The 16,395-nt window shown below is 38.6% G+C and overlaps 1 protein-coding gene across 7 annotated transcripts in view; it reads left to right on the top strand.

Annotated features, from left to right (window-relative positions):
• Positions 1 to 16,395, top strand: part of rorc (RAR-related orphan receptor C) — a 45,196-nt gene that overhangs the window by 16,695 nt on the left and 12,106 nt on the right. For 5 of the 7 annotated variants that reach the window (XM_061776091.1, XM_061776089.1, XM_061776092.1 and 2 more), the window contains one exon: positions 15,052 to 15,137. In XM_061776091.1, coding sequence (XP_061632075.1) covers positions 15,052 to 15,137 — 86 coding nt within the window. Of the gene's footprint in view, positions 1 to 3,040; positions 3,606 to 15,051; positions 15,138 to 16,395 lie in introns of those variants that run through there. The other 2 variants (XM_061776090.1, XM_061776094.1) reach the window with 2 other exon arrangements.

The following is a 16,395-nucleotide window of genomic DNA, read 5'->3' as shown; positions in this document are numbered from 1 at the left end:
CTTTTCCCCCATGCTTTTTAGAGCATTTCCACTTTTAAATGACATTTCTTGCACTGTATGTTGTTTTAATTGTATTTTTTAAAATTAATTAATTTTAATTTTTCTCTTTGTTTTAAATGTTTATAAGCTGTTTTTTTTTCTTTGTTTTCAAATACTTTTAATCATGTAAAGCACATTGAGTTACCTTGTGTATGAAATGCGCTATATAAATAAATTTGCTTTGCTTTGCCTTTCACCTGAAGTTGGCTGGGGTAGGCTTCAGAAATTGAATAAGTGGCAGGGCTCGAGACTGCGACCTTTTTTGCGGCCTGTGCGATTCAAAATTTCATTGTCGCACTTACGCAAATGCGTTTTTAATGGTTGAAAGTCGCCTTTTTTCCCCCTGCAATCTCCTCCTTCTGCACACTGCGAGAGATTGAGGGAGAGAGAGAGAGAGAGAGAGAGAGAGCGCTCTAGAAGCGACCCGCTGCAATATGATTGGCTGCCTGCTGCGACATAACTGACTGCTTCTTCCCTATAGGACGAACTATTTATTATCCACAGCACCGTCGCGTACATGTGCACCACCAATGCACATCACAGACAGGCTAGTATGCGGTTGTGTCTGGCCAGTGGCCACCACGTAACTATATTGACGCTGGCCCACTACTTATTCATTCTAAGATGACAAGTGTGAGCCTTCAACTCATTTGGCCTACTGGTGAGCAAGCTAGCTAGCCCGCACCTGTCTTGTAAAGTCCTGTAAGACGGTTAACTACTCCCTCCGCAAGTCACCCACAACTTTTCTTTTTACACTCATTATCAATGCTGCTACATTATTCACGGGAATAAAACCAAAAGTCGTTTCCATGAGTGACGTCACATATGATTATCTCAAAATTACGCGTGCGTGTGTGTTCCTTTGTCTCTCTTTGTCATTTCACCCATTATAACAAACACACTCATGTGCAAATGTTTTAATTTTATGAAGCTAGCAAGGCTATCTATCTATCTATCTATCTATCTATCTATCTATCTATCTATCTATCTATCTATCTATCTATCTATCTATCTATCTATCTATCTATCTATCTATCTATCTATCTATCTACCTATCTACCTACCTACCTACCTACCTACCTACCTACCTACGGTATCTATGCCTAAACCCTGTTTATAGCAAATACGTGAAGATACTGTACAGTATGTGCAAAGTTATAAAGCCTAGACTCCTTTAAAGAGGATTGTATAGGAAAACAAACTATCATTAAAAACAAATTTAATAATTGCAGTGGGCGGCACGGTGACCGACTGGTTAGAGCGTTTGTCTCACAGTTCTGAGGTTCAATCCCCGGCCCCGCCTGTGTGGCGTTTGCATGTTCTCCCCGTGCCTGCGTGGGTTTTCTCCGGGCACTCCGGTTTCCTCCCACATCCCAAAAACATGCATGGTAGGTTAATTGACAACTCTAAATTGCCCGTAGGTGTGAATGTGAGTGCGAATGGTTGTTTGTTTGTATGTGTCCTGCGATTGGCTGGCAACCAGTTCAGGGTGTACCCCGCCTCCTGCCCGATGATAGCTGGGATAGGCTCCAGCATGCCCGCGACCCTAGTGAGGAGAAGCGGCTCAGAAAATGGATGGATGGATAATTGCAGTAGCAATGATTTATCTATGTTCTGTTTGGGACAATGATTTTAAATAGGTAAATCGTTTTATTTTTCTCTTAAATAATTTGAAAATTAGTGTGAATAATCATAAACAATAATTTTATATGGTGGTGGTACACATATGCAGTTGTTTTTTAATGTCAATCATATGGTTGTGGTAATGCTCAAAATTAAGTGGTTTTCCTAGGAAAGTCACTGATGGTTTAGTGGTACATTCGCCTGACTTTGGTGCGTGCAGTGTGGGTTCAGTGACGGTGTGATTGTGAGTGCGAATGGTTGTCTGTGTCAATATGTTCCCTGCGACTGATTGGCAACCAGTTCAAGGTGTAGTCTGCCTTTCACCTGAAGTCAGTTGAGATATTTTCCAGTGCCCAGTGACCCTGAACAGGATAAACGGTATTGAAATTGGATGGATGGTTTTCCCAGTGGAAGAGGGTTTGGAGCCTTCACTATAAGAACTGGCCCCTCTGAGTCAAACAAATGACCAAATAAAAAGTCAAGCCTTTTTTAAAAAAAATTAATTGATCTGTTTTGTCTGCCACGGCTTGTATTTAGCAAATATCACATCTTGAGTCACTGTCAATTTTTACTTCATACGAAACTACGGTATGCCATGGTCATGCTGTACCTCCTCAAAAAATGGTGCAACCAAATCATGTGCTGGTCCGACCAACTGAAAATGTTTGTCACATCAGTGCTAATAGTGCAAAAGCCTGAGTAGAGCCCTCAGTGGTATAAAATATGGATACAAGGATGACAATCCATTGAATGTTTTAACGTTACAATTGGTCAAGTTTGAGATGATAGACAGCAGTCGAAGTTTAGCGAGATTTAGCGCTGTTACTTATCATATTTTGGTAGGTTTACACGTCCTGTTTCTGTTCCCATTCCCGTTGACTTGCTAAGACTCAGCCAGAATCTACATTGACCAACGTTTTGGGATCAAACGATTCTGTTTATGAGCTACTGTGACTGGTGTCATGCATTTGAGTCCCAATATTTGTTACATTAGTGGTTGATTTCATGTTATAATTGTGACAGTTAATGTTAAAAATTATAAATATATATATATATATATATATATATATGGAGTATATTAGTGAGATGGTTGTTACCTCTTACAATGCTTAAAGCGTGTTTAATTATTTTGAATGGATTATTATTAGACAAGGTTAATTTGAGCTCATACTTGTACGGCAGTTAATAATGTTAAAATGTTACTTTAAACGTTGCCTGTACAGTTAATACAAGTTTTATGATTGCGACTGTTAGGACTCTGGAATGAATCATAATCATGAATCTTGTTTTGAGTCCGACCACCAGTCAAACATCAATGTGTTTGATTACGCAGGTTACACTGTAACATTTTTTAATGTGATTTCAATAAAGTTTTGTTCTCTCAAATTTGCATTAAAAGATTTTGAAGTAGACCTTCTAAGAAAAAAATTAAGTGGTGTGGTGACATGGGTGACATTTTAGTGCAGTAGTATTATTGATGTTGAAGAATTCACGTTTTGGTAAGCTTTTATAAGAAAAAAAAGGTAATGTTCCATCAATATGTATTTGAAGGGCAGTGGACTATTTTGAGAATGTCACATTTTCCCCCCACAAACATCAATCTGAGTGAAACCGCAAAGAAAAAAAAACATTTTCAAGTCTGAGGGGGCGAAGGATAGCAACAACAAAGCTTTGAGGAAAAAGTCCCTTTTTGAAAAGATTTGGGGGACAGTCCCATTTCTTTATCTTTGCTCCTTCACACGGACAAGGAAGGTGCCCCCCACACACATACACGGTACACACACTCGCAGATGATGTGCACTGAGGCTGCAACGTGTACACAACCTGTCTCACTCGGTAGCAGGAAGAGGTAGTGCACGTTAGAAGACTTAGGGATTGGAAAAGTGAATTTGTGAAAGTGGGACAAACGTCTGCAACAATTGCAGGAGTGAGGATGATGCGAGGTAGGCATCCAGTTCTTTTTTAGTTGACGCGTGTGTGGGCAGGTGTGTGTGAAATGTAAGATATTTGATTAAATGTCCAGTGCATTGAATGAAAAAAGTGCAGTCATACTTGGCTGTTAATTGGATATATGTGACAAGTTCATTAGGATGCATTATGGTATTGGAGCAGTTTTGAGATGGCCTTCTCTTCCCAGGTTAAACTGCACTGACTGTTATGATTATTGATTATAACATTTATCTAATACTCCTTCCAGATTTTAATCTACCCTTAATTCAGTTTTTGATGTGTATACTGTTTTATGACAAAATCTTTATGTTTGATCTTATCCTCTTGATCTCTATTTTGAGATCTGATTTTCATACAGGTTGTCTTACTTTATCATCATGACATTACTCTATCAGGGGCCATTTCAGTTTTTATCAAGTCCTTCAAAGGCCGTACTGCATTTATGAATAAAATGCTGAACAAATGTTTCATATTGTATGTAATGATCATTTGTGGGTTAAATGTATTTATTGGGTTTTGTCTAAGGTTGATTTGTTTTTAGAATGGCATGGCGGGCCCCATTAAATGCTACAGGCCGTACGCAAGTTTCCAACCCGCAGCTTTTTTCAGTTTTTCACATTTGTTAGTCCCGGCGGGCACATGCATGTACAACAGTGAGAGCAAATATGTTTAGTTGCCCCCCCCCCCCCCCCCCCAAATTATTAGGAATTGGCTCAAATTATCTTCACAACTGTTAATGACAATTAGTGGCATGTCAGTGTTAGGTGAAATGACCTCTTTTTATATTTTACATTTACCCTCACTGTTAGTTCCACAGTTTAAATATATGTCGAACTTATTTTTGAGGTGAGGACATTGCATTCCCTGCCACTGGCTCTTGCCCATAGTCAGCTCGGATAGGCTCAAACTCACCCATGATCCTAATAATGACAAGTCCAAAAGAAAATGGATGGATGGACATTGCATTCCCCTTGTCAGCAATAATAATAAAAAATGTGGAAATGAACTGAATAAGTGCAGCACTATGCAAATACCTTGAAAAATACAAAAATAAAATATCCATATCTAGTTGATAAATGTTATTCATTCATTTTCTATATTAGGATTGCAGATAAAATAGTAATAACATACAATTAATGCTTAATTATTATTATTGTGAATGTAAAAAGGTAAATAATAGAGACTCTAAATGACGTGGCCTTTACACATACTAGACACCTGATTAGGTACAACCACGCCATCGGGGATTAACACAAGTATCAAAAGTAATCAGCCAAGTAATCATTTAAAATGTTCTAAAATTAGTGTGGTCATGGTGTCAAACTGTACTGCATCATACTGAGAGCTGTTTCTAATATTTTGACTCACGTGTAGTTAAATGAGATAGAGACTAAAATATCCGAAACATCATCTAGTACGATGATACAGTATATCACTGTGATCTAAAACCACAATAGTAAACATATTGTTAAATTAGTACATTTCTGACAGGGTCAATCAAAAGTGAGCATTATTATCTTTGTTGTGGCATAATTTGTGATAAAATTCGGTTGCACCTAATGGTTTGGTTGGTGAGTTGCAGAGGAAATAATAATATTCCAATAACTCAATATTTAATCATGAGTAATGAAATCAAAGATCACATCCAAATGCACACAGAGGAAAAAGACAGCTCAAAGAAAATGAATTTTGAATGCTTTGCTGCATGGGGGGGATTCCTGTGTCAATTTCTATAGTATCTTTATCTGAAAGGGTTTCCTCTGTTGTGCTGCAGCATCTTAATCAGTCTTCACATCAAAGCGCCCAGTCTGGCAGGTGACATATTTCTTCCAAAAATATGGCAAATGATAAACAAGAGTCAAGCTGATTCATAAGCGCTTGTGAATGTCAAAACATTACCGCTTTTCAAATGGATCTGTCACTTCAAAGGAGAGTGGTGTAGATCATACCTGATGTGATCGTATCTTTTTATCAGCTTAGTTGCTGTTGCGCGGTTTTCTCACTTTGAGAAGAATAGACAAGAAAGCTGTTTTTTGTCATATCCGTGTACAACAATGCAGTTAGAATAGAATTGCTTCATTACCTTTGTAACATGTTCAACCACATTTAAAGTGCCCACTTGTTTGTGCAAATAAAGCTTAAAAAAGGCTAAACTAAACAATAATAAACAACACAAAACCATGCAAAATCAAGTCAAATCGAATTGCACGAACCCTTAATATTGTATGGTGCAACTACTAACTACCACACATAGAAGATCATTTTTAAAATTTACTTTCCAGTTTGTTCCCAAAAAATAGATATATCAGATTGTTTCGAATATTGTAAAATTGTTTTAACCGAATACTTTATATTAACCGAGGCTCAAATAAATGTTTTTTTTTGTTTTGTTATTTTAAAATGTGTTTAACTTAAGTTTGACATTGAACACTGTGTAATATGACTTTTTAAAAGATATTTTTCTATAGTGGTGCTTCAAATTAAATTGAATTAAATTATATTAAATAAATTCATTTTTATTAATCTAAGCAATCTTTCATTTAACTTGAGAGAACTAAATTATTATTATTAATATTTTTTTTATTTTAGTGCTTATTTCAGAAGCTATACTGTACTTTATGGCAAAATGGCAAATTATATGATATACGACAGGGGTTCCCAAACCTTTTGGGTCCAGGCACCACTTACAGGGGAGACAATTTTCCAAGGCAATAGGGGGTCCTATTAATCCTAACAGCAATTAAACATTACTAACAACCCTAAACAAACCCTAAATTCCATGACCATGGAACTGAAAAATTTGTGAGTTGTTAAATAGAAAGCGATTTAATAAAATTCAGTTCAATTAAATTCAATATTTATCCATCAGTCTAGCTAACAGCACTGCTTCCATTAACGGCTCCGAACAGAGAGTTGCAAGTTTACAAAAGCACAGTCTGTGTTGCCAACTTAGTGATTTGGTCGCTATAGTTAGTAGTGGTGGGGCGACACAGGCAACCCGTGGTACGATCTGTACCTCGGTTTTTGAGCCACAGTTCAATTTTGGTATGTGTTTTGTGCATTAAGAGAACAACTTTTTGTCCCTCAAAAATGTTCTCTTTATTTTGCTTGGCAACAGAAAATGCATTTTGTAGTATATTGAATAATAGAACTTATTTCAAGTCTCTTTTGAAGGGTAAACTGCATCTTGTTCCTTGAATAATTTGCATGCACGTTACAGTACAGTAATATACAATATGTACCTGTATAACAAATTACATCATACAAAAATGTAAACAAAAACTACTTGTGCAACAGTTGGATTAAGCCTGGGTCGATTGGTCATGTCAGCAGAGTGGGGTGCAGGCATCACCAATCAACCCAGGCTTAATTCAACTGTTGCACTTGTATAGTCATAGAGGTTGGGAATTAAAACATCGCTGAAATGTGCACGGCAGGGCAGAACATAACGTGGGTTAAGCGTTTTCATTATTTGACCAAACCACTCATCTTCGACCACAGAAACGGGCTGGAAATCTTTAGCAGTAAACACTCCCACTTTATGGGCTGTTTGTGTATATTTATCTTAAGTGGCACGATAGGTTTGTTCATTTACGGTAGTTGAATTGTTTCATGGCGGCACGGTGGCCGACTGGTTAGAGCGTCAGCCTCACAGTTCTGAGGACCCGGGTTCAATCCCTGGCCCCGCCTGTGTGGAGTTTGCATGTTCTCCCCGTGCCTGCGTGGGTTTTCTCCGGGCACTCCGGTTTCCTCCCACATCCCAAAAACATGCATGAATTGGAGACTCTAAATTGCCCGTAGGCATGACTGTGAGTGCGAATGGTTGTTTGTTCCTATGTGCCCTGCGATTGGCTGGCAACCAGTTCAGGGTGTACCCCGCCTCCTGCCCGATGACAGCTGGGATAGGCTCCAGCACGCACGCGACCCTAGTGAGGAGAAGCGGCTCGGAAAATGGATGGATGGATGAATTGTTTCATTGGAGTTACCTTTTAGAGTCGCTTGACTATCGTGTGTCCAGCAAGTTTTATATCAGGATTACGAACACGATTACGAAGCTTGGTCATATTGCTTGTTTTTCCTTAAAAAATACGAGACATGTTTCAAGCAACACTTGCAGACAGTAAAATGACTGCAAACTGTTTTCACTCCCTCTTCATTGTATTCAGTAGGGAAACAAAAATTAATCCATACCGGTGGTTTGAACAAAGCCAGTGCTTCTCAAACCTTTTGTCCTTCAACTCCTATGCTGTAAACTGCACGTTGGATACAGTTACAATTACATTTTCTACACCGGTTATCCTCACTAGGGTCGCGGGTGTGCTGGAGTCTATCTCAGCTAACTGCGGGCAGGAGGCAGGGTACACCCTGAACTGGTTGCCAGCCAAATGCAGGGTACATTTAAACAAACAACCATTGGCATTCACATTCACACCTACGGACAATTTAGAGTCTTCACCTACCGGGCATGTTTTGGGATGTGGGAGGAAACGGGAGTACCCTGAGAAAACCCACGCAGGCACGGGGAGAACATGCAAACTCCACACAGGCGAGGCCGGATTTGAACTATGAGGCGGATGTGCTAACCAGTCCTCCACCTGCAAGGAAACAGACAAAATGAGTGGAATAATGTTCACATATTTTTTCATCTAAGAAGAAAGAATACATGGTGCCCATAGGTTTCAAAATCAGGGATTTATCAAAATGTTGAAATCTTTTGACTCGGGGTATGTGCTTCCAAGCCGAAATGTTTTTTCAAGTTCACCTTGCCTCGCTAGTAGAACTCTTCATGAGAAAATGTGAGCAAGCTAGAAATGCTGCAAACACCCAGGGATGTCAGATTTATGTGATATGTCACAATCAAATGAAGGCCTTTTCACAAAGCACGCCGTCAACGAACCCATTCATTGTTTATGTACCGAGGGCAGGATCCCATCCCCGACCTGGACAAGGCACTCCACCCTTTTCCGACTGAGAACCATAGTCTCAGATTTGGAGGTCCTGATTGTCCCAAACGCTTCACACTCGGCTGCAAACCGCTCCAGTGAGAGTTGGAGATCACGGCTTGATTAACCCAACAGAACCACATCATCTGCAAAAAGCAGCTATGCAATACTGCGGCCACCAAACTGGACCCCCTCTCACCTTGGCTGCGCCTAGAAATTCTGTCCATAAAAGTTATGAACATAATCTGTGACTTAGGGCAGCCTTGGCGGAGTCCAACCCTCACTGGAAACAAATCCGACTTATTGACAGCAATGCGGCCCAAACTCTGACACTGGTCGTCCAGGGACCGAATAGCCTGTATTAGTGGGTTCGGTACCCCATACTCCCGAAGCACCCCGCACAGGACCCCCCGAGGGACACGGTCGAACGCCTTCTCCAAGTCTGCAAAACACATGTAGACTGGTTGGGCGAACTCCCATGCACCCTCGATGACCCAGATTCTTAGCGGTGGATTTCATGTTTTGGTGAAGTGGGCAAATAAACTGAGTAGCAGCAGTGACAAAGTTTTCAGGACCAATTAAAAGAACTTCCATTTTGTCAGGGTACAAATGAAGAAAATTTGGGGACATTCATTCTTTGGTAGCAACTAAACACTCTTGGAGGGACATCAATTGATTCAATTTATTGGGTTTGGCAGAGAAATAGATCTGCGTGTCATCAATATAACAATGGCATGGCATTTCATGAAAGCAAACTAAACAACTGATCCAGAGGGAGCTTTTAACAATGAAAACAGTATTGACCCAACGACAGAACCCTGAGGTACTCCGCACTGGAAGGGAGCTAAGGAAGAAACTTGATTATTCACACAGATATGAAAAAAATCTATTTGTTAAGTAATAGTGAAACCAGTTTAGTGTTTTACCTTAAATGCCCACCCAGTTACTGTATATAATTGATTAAACAGAATGGAATGGTCGATGGTATCAAATGCAGAAGTTAGGTTGAGTAAAAGAATAATGGAGTGTTCACCTTTATTAGCGTGCATGAGGATTTCATTTGTTACTCTTAAAAGTTCTGTCTCAGTACTTTGTTTTTGATGAAAGCTAGATGGAAATTTATCCAAGATATTATGATCCTCAACCAGGGTAAGTAGCTGATCAGTGAAAAAAAGCATTTTAGTTAGAAACAGAAGTCTGGTGATTGGTCAAAAACCTCTAACTGGGTTGGGTTGAGAGAGGTTTTTTTTTTTAGGAGAGGCTGACACTGGCGGTTTTAAAATGATCAAGTACTGTGTCAGGAGCAAGAATCATTGATAATGGAGAGTAGGGAAGGACTTTACACAGGCACGACATATTTGAGAAATTTGGTAGGCGTAATTGTGTTCATTATGTTTGTTTTATTGGTGGGCCGGTCCCTATATGTAGTTATGCATTTTTAAAAATGTATACATTAATTTTGCGGACCCTCTAAAGCTTGTTAATATGAGTGTGGATGTGGGTGTGCATGTGTGTGTGTGTGTATATATATATATATATATATATATATATATATATATATATATATATATATATACACACACACACTGTATACATGTGTATAAATGTATATCATATACATGTTTGTAAATATATACCATATACATATATTGTACATGTTTTTGTGTGGTGTGAGCTGTGGATGTTTTATTTTTTTTTAGCTCTTATTGAAGACAAACTTCCGTCACAGGAAAGTTGAGGTTTTTTTTTTTGTCCATTTACATTGCGAAGAACAGACTGCTGACAGGTGATTTTTGTCTGAAGTAAATCAGTTTCGCCCACCCAACCCGATGCCCCCCTATGCACGCAAGCACACAGACACACACACACCCTAGAGAGTAGTGCAAATGTTATGAGCATGATATAATCTAGATTTCAGTTCCTTTCTTCTGTTTATATTCCCAAAGAAACTCCTCTTCTTAAGGAAATAAGCAAAGTACTGTATCAATAAAATAGCAAAAAGGAATAATAGTAGTTTTTACCTCATTGACGTATTCAGTTTAAAGGCACGGTATTAGATAAAAGTTTGTATGAACGGTATGTTTTTTTAAATATATGATTGATGTTTAATGTCTTATATATACGAAACAATATCATAGGTTAGCACATCTGCCTCACGGTTCTGAGGAATCTGGCCCAAATCTGGCCTCGCCTGTGTGGAGTTTGCATATTCTCCCCGGGGCCTGCTTGGGTTTTCTCCTGGCACCGCGCCGGCACGGTGAACGACTGGTTAGCACACCTGCCTCACTGTTCTGGGGACCGGGGTTCTAATCCCATCCCTAATCCCTGTGTGGAGTTTGCATGTTCTCCCTGTGCCTGGGTGGGTTTTCTCCTGGTACTCCGATTTCCTCCCACATCCCAAAGAAAATATGCATGATTGGTTAATTGAAGATTCAAAATTGCCTGTAGGTATGAATGTGAGTGCGAATGGTTGTTTGTTTATATGTGCCCTGCAATTGGCTGGCGACCAGTTCAGGGTGTACCCCGCCTCTCGCCCGAAGATATGCTGGGCTAGGCTCCAGCACGCCTGCGACCCTATTGAGGAGAAGCGGCTCAGAAAATGGATGAATGGATGGATAGATATATATATATATGTATATATATCAGCATTACCACATTTCTGGTAACCTTTTATTGCTCAGTGACTGTGTTTTTATGGCTCAAAAGTATTCTCTGTCAATTGATTGTCTGTTGTCGTACTAGAGCAGGTCCAACTACTGGAGACAAATTCCTTGTGTGTTTTTGACATCCTTGGCAAATAAAGATGATTCTGATTATGATTCTAATATGCGGTATAGAGAATGGATGAATAACAAAGGTTTTCATATATACTGTAAATTGGAACACACCATAGTCTCCATCCTATCCTCCTAACCTAACCTATGCTAACGCAGTAGAAAAGTCATAATTACTGTAAATGAAAGAAAAAACAATTCTAGGTCAATAAAATAATCCAATGGAAATGCAAAAACAAAAAACGAGAACAACTTCTTACCTTTAGTCCGGTGTTTGGCATGGACTCCGGAAGGAGCGCATACCAGTTCATTGCGTTCCGTTTAAATTGCAAAAACTTTATAGTTCAAGACCGAAGACCCCCTGCTTGGAGTATGGAGTCCCATAGGACACCATAAGCATTCCGAGACACCTGCTTTAAAACTTCTTATCAATCCTAACTCTAAATAAGAAACGCAACACAGTAAATCAAGTTGACATAAACAAAAAGTCACATGAATGTAAAAAGTGCTGTTTTAGATAAATACTCTCGTATTATGTTAAACAAATGTAGGTAAAACATCTTTTTAATGAATTCTGACAACTTTATCTTTAAAACATCGAGCCTCCTCTAAACATGAAATTGACATATACCTGTATATCGCAAAACATGAATGATTAATTTATCACTATATGTTTATTCAAACTATTCACACACACAACTTGAGCAGTGTCTCTGTTTGTTCAGCAACATTCATACTACCAAAATTTTATTTTACGTGCACCTTTGAGTAAATAGTTGAGTATCCAAAGCTGGCTTATTTCGTCTAAATAACACATTGTAACAGGTTGTACCTGATAGCATAGTCCCATTTGACTTTACCTGAGATGATCTGATGCATTTACATTACATTTGTCAGCTGCGGCGTAAAATCAGATCTACACTTATATGGAAAGTTGCTGGAAGACCACTCGTGCGATGCGTGATTGCAAATGTGTGAACATTGAAAAGTAGTGGGTTGCAGTGGATTTCCTGTTATTTTGAGGTTGACAATCACAACTGAAATTGCAAAACAGCAGAGGCCACTGATCGAGACCACTCTTTCCTTCTCTTGGCTCATCCTGCACCTCCCAACATGCATTGTCACCTCTCTGTAATTTCTTTGTCCTTCGACCACAGTGTATTCTAACAGGCAAATAGAGTATAGCACTATTAGTTTGTAGATAGTGTCCCCAAAAGAAAAGTCATTTACATCTGTTTCTAGTGGACCAACCTTAGAGGTAGAGTTTATTTCTAAGGCCTGGTACACATAAAGACAATCAAACTTTCCAGATTTTGCCCTTTCCCAACTAAGGACCACAAATGTCAGACCATTTTGTTTTATAAAATCATCCTATAGATTATCCTGTAGTCTGAGATGTGTTAAGAGTGGACTTGTCCTGATAATAATAGGGTATGCAAAAAGTCGGCACAGACAATATTAAATCATACATGTTCAGTATTTACAACCAGAAATCTTCATGCGTGTGGGGAACGCAGACGACTGCCGAATCACGACTCTGTGAATTGTGACATGAAATGGAATGTAGCCAATGACGAAGTCAATTGGCTGAGGAACATTGAACCTGAATAAAATAATAGAATGAAAAAATAACAAGCCTAGTGTTACTAGGATAAAAACACAGCCGTTAGTGTAATTTTAAACCTTACCTCTAGCTCCCTCAGCAAATTATATTTTTGCCCGATTTTCCTATGAAAAAAAAATGTGTGCGCTCTTCCATGTTGCGTCTTGTGTTTCCCAGTTATCGCTGTTTCTTCTTCCTTAGTTTTTATTGGATCACGTTTAATTACCCAAGATTTCTGCCTTGGAGGACTAGATTCTAGATCAGTGGTGGAACAGAATCTTTGTGTGGTGTGCTGTGTTTAGATTATCGGCGCACACCACACACAGTACGATCAAAAGTGATTGCCTGTTTTTTTTTTCTTCTTCTTCTTTATGTGTCGGGTCTATAAAAGATATTTAAAAATCTTAAGAGAGATTTAAAAAGCCTGGTGTGTACCAGGCTTTTGGCTGGTAAACTAGAAGTGCATTGTTGTGGACAACGCCAATATTTTTTTATTTGCCTAAAACATTCCATCTTGAGCATAATCTTTTTAAACACACCATCCATCCATTTTCTATAGTGCTTGTGAATAATAAACCTTTGTTTAATTTTTGCATCACATTTTTTCAGAAACTTCATATGATAGCCTCTGATAGTGAAAAGATTCCCCACCCTGATCCTCATCATGATCTACTGTAGTTGCAGGGTTGTCCTCTGTTGGTCCCTTCGAGTGATAAGTATGGCACCAGGGAAGAAGGGCACACACTGACACACTAACACGTAGACAACCTGACACAGTTTGACACAACCAGAAGACAAATCAACAAAGAAGCTTGTCTTCTTTTGCATTCGCAGGAGAAGGAAATATGTCAATCAGAATAGATTAAAAAAAAAAGGTTATTTCTTATTAGATAGAGCTACGCGCTTTTTTTCCTGTTTATTGGCACTATCTATGAGAAAGACAAGAGAGACAAGAGAATAACTAACTTGTGCTTATTGTTGTTGCTTTCCACATTTGTTTGTGCTTATTAAAGCAACAGACATGACCCAGAAGTAAAAGAGCTAATTTAGGTTAGGAGCATTTGGGGTTTGGGGGATGGCCATTACTGGCAATGATGGAGCGAGAGAGAGCATTACTGGAAGCCATGTCCTTTATGAGCGAGACAGAGAAGGATTGGCTAAGAAAGACACAACTTGAGAATCCAGTCGACCACTTGAAAAGACTTTGAGGTTTCACACCTCCACTAGTCGCCATATTCCACCTCCTCACAAGACACGCGTATCTATTTGATGGCATTTTGTTCATTTTTTTCATTATTAGACATAAGTGGTAGTGTGACGGAAACAAGCTTCTCCTGTCACATCAATTAATGTTCAGGGGGAAGTACAGTGCATGCTCACAAAGTGGGAATGCAACTTTGCACTTTGGAACAAAAAAAAAATCAGCTCTTAATGTCACAATAAAGCATACATATAAGCTGTTTGGTTTGACATTTTATGTATGCTTTTTTTTCCAAACTGTAATTAGGAAAAAACACATTTGGGGGGTTTACCTGAAAAAGCTTTTTTATTTTCTTAACTACTTAGATACATTTTCTTCATGACCCCATAACCCAGGACTTTCCAAACTGAAAGAGATTAAAATTGCAGTCTGGTATAATACGTATTTATGTTTTACTAAGTGTAAATTCTGAAAATAATACAGTCAAATATATAATGTTTTATATTTTCTCATTACAATTCAATTTTCTTCTAAAAAAATGCATACAAACTTTACCCAAACTGCAGTTCAGTTAGTGCCAGTAAATAAAAATAAATGTTTTGATGTTTTTCAGTTTTGTATGGCTATAACTCAGTCAGGATGCTGAAGGTGGTGTATGGGTTAAAACGTTTGTGAAAGATTGCTCTAATTTGATTAAATGTCAAAACACAGCATCTATTGTTTTTGAGTGCATTTTTCTCTGCACGCTGAGTCAAACTGGAATATTTTCAGGTGAAAGTATCCAATTTGACTATAATCAAATGGCACATTTTTTGTATTGATTTCTAACTAAATTGTCATGAGATCATGTTGTTGAATGCTATGCCCTGTTGCAGTTGTATCAAAATATGTTAACAAAAACATTTTGTGTCTGTTCAGCCCAGATTGAAGTTATCCCTTGCAAGATCTGTGGTGATAAGTCCTCCGGAGTGCATTATGGAGTCATCACATGTGAAGGTTGCAAGGTGAGACAGACACACATCTTACTGCACAGTCACACACACACACACACACACACACACACACACACGCACACACACACACACACACACACACGAACACACGCGCACAAAATTAAAAATAAAAAAGTGGTAAAAAAGCTTGTGGCGAGACGAAGGGTATGCCCTGGAATGATCTCCCTTTTTTATGATTATTATTAATATTTTTATTTTCATTTTACTCTACTGTGCTCTCCGAGAATGGTCTTTTTTCTTCCACCTGTTAATTATCTGTTTTCTTATTTATGTAAAAAAGTTTTGAAATACAGGTCTAACACATACAGTGCATCCTGAAAGTATTCAAAGCAATAATTTTCCTTCTACATTTTGTCGTGTTACAGTCTTATCTCAAAATTGAATACACTTTTTTTTTTTTCAAAATTCTACATATAAAAACCCATAATTAAAACGTTTTTTGTTCAACTTATTTAAGTTCCCGTGCCATCAAAATCCCAATTGTTTTCAACTGTTTTATGCATAAATACTGTAGGTCTGTGACATGGTTTAAGTCCCGTCATTGTGACCCCACTCATCACACACTCATCTAAGGAAAAATGAGGAGCAATGTGGCTGCGTCTTGTGCAAATCTTAAACTTGGCATCACCTGCCAACCTCAGAGGAGTTGAGGAATAAATGGCTTCAGTTTATTTTGGGAGAAATTCCCAAGCATGTCGGAACCAGAATTGTCCTGTGTTCAGGCACATTTCATGGAGGATGACTTTCATTAATATACTGTAAGCTTTCACACAGTGCTGGAAGTGCGTTTCCAGGTTTGGAGCGAGCTATCCAGCTGGGCAGCCGCCACCAAGCCATACAAATACAGTGTATAAAAAATACGTGTTGTGTTTTACAACGATTCTTAACTATATTTATAATTTATAATGTAACTGTAGATTAAATAGTGAAGTACCTTCCTCAATTGCGCGTCTGTCTCTCTCTATATTTATGGTTTAATAAAAATCATAAATTACAATATACTGTACAGGTATGTGTGGTAATATAGTACAGAATTGCCATTCAGGGCGTCCAGGATCAAATATGTTGGGTGAAATCTGCTTCACAATTATAGTAAGAGCCAACATGGCCGTCTTAAGACGCTGAGATTTCCCCAACGGCCAACCAGATCGAAGCTGTTTTCCATATTTAAATTGGGGGAGATCAGTGATCTAATCAGAGTAAAGCTTTTTTACAAATCAAATGCTAATGAGAAATATGTCCATCTCAA

The sequence above is a fragment of the Phyllopteryx taeniolatus genome, chromosome 6 (assembly GCF_024500385.1).
Source record: "Phyllopteryx taeniolatus isolate TA_2022b chromosome 6, UOR_Ptae_1.2, whole genome shotgun sequence".
Lineage (NCBI taxonomy): Eukaryota > Metazoa > Chordata > Actinopteri > Syngnathiformes > Syngnathidae > Phyllopteryx > Phyllopteryx taeniolatus.
Note: the sequence above shows the minus strand (reverse complement) of the source record. Positions and strands in the feature narration are given on the sequence as shown.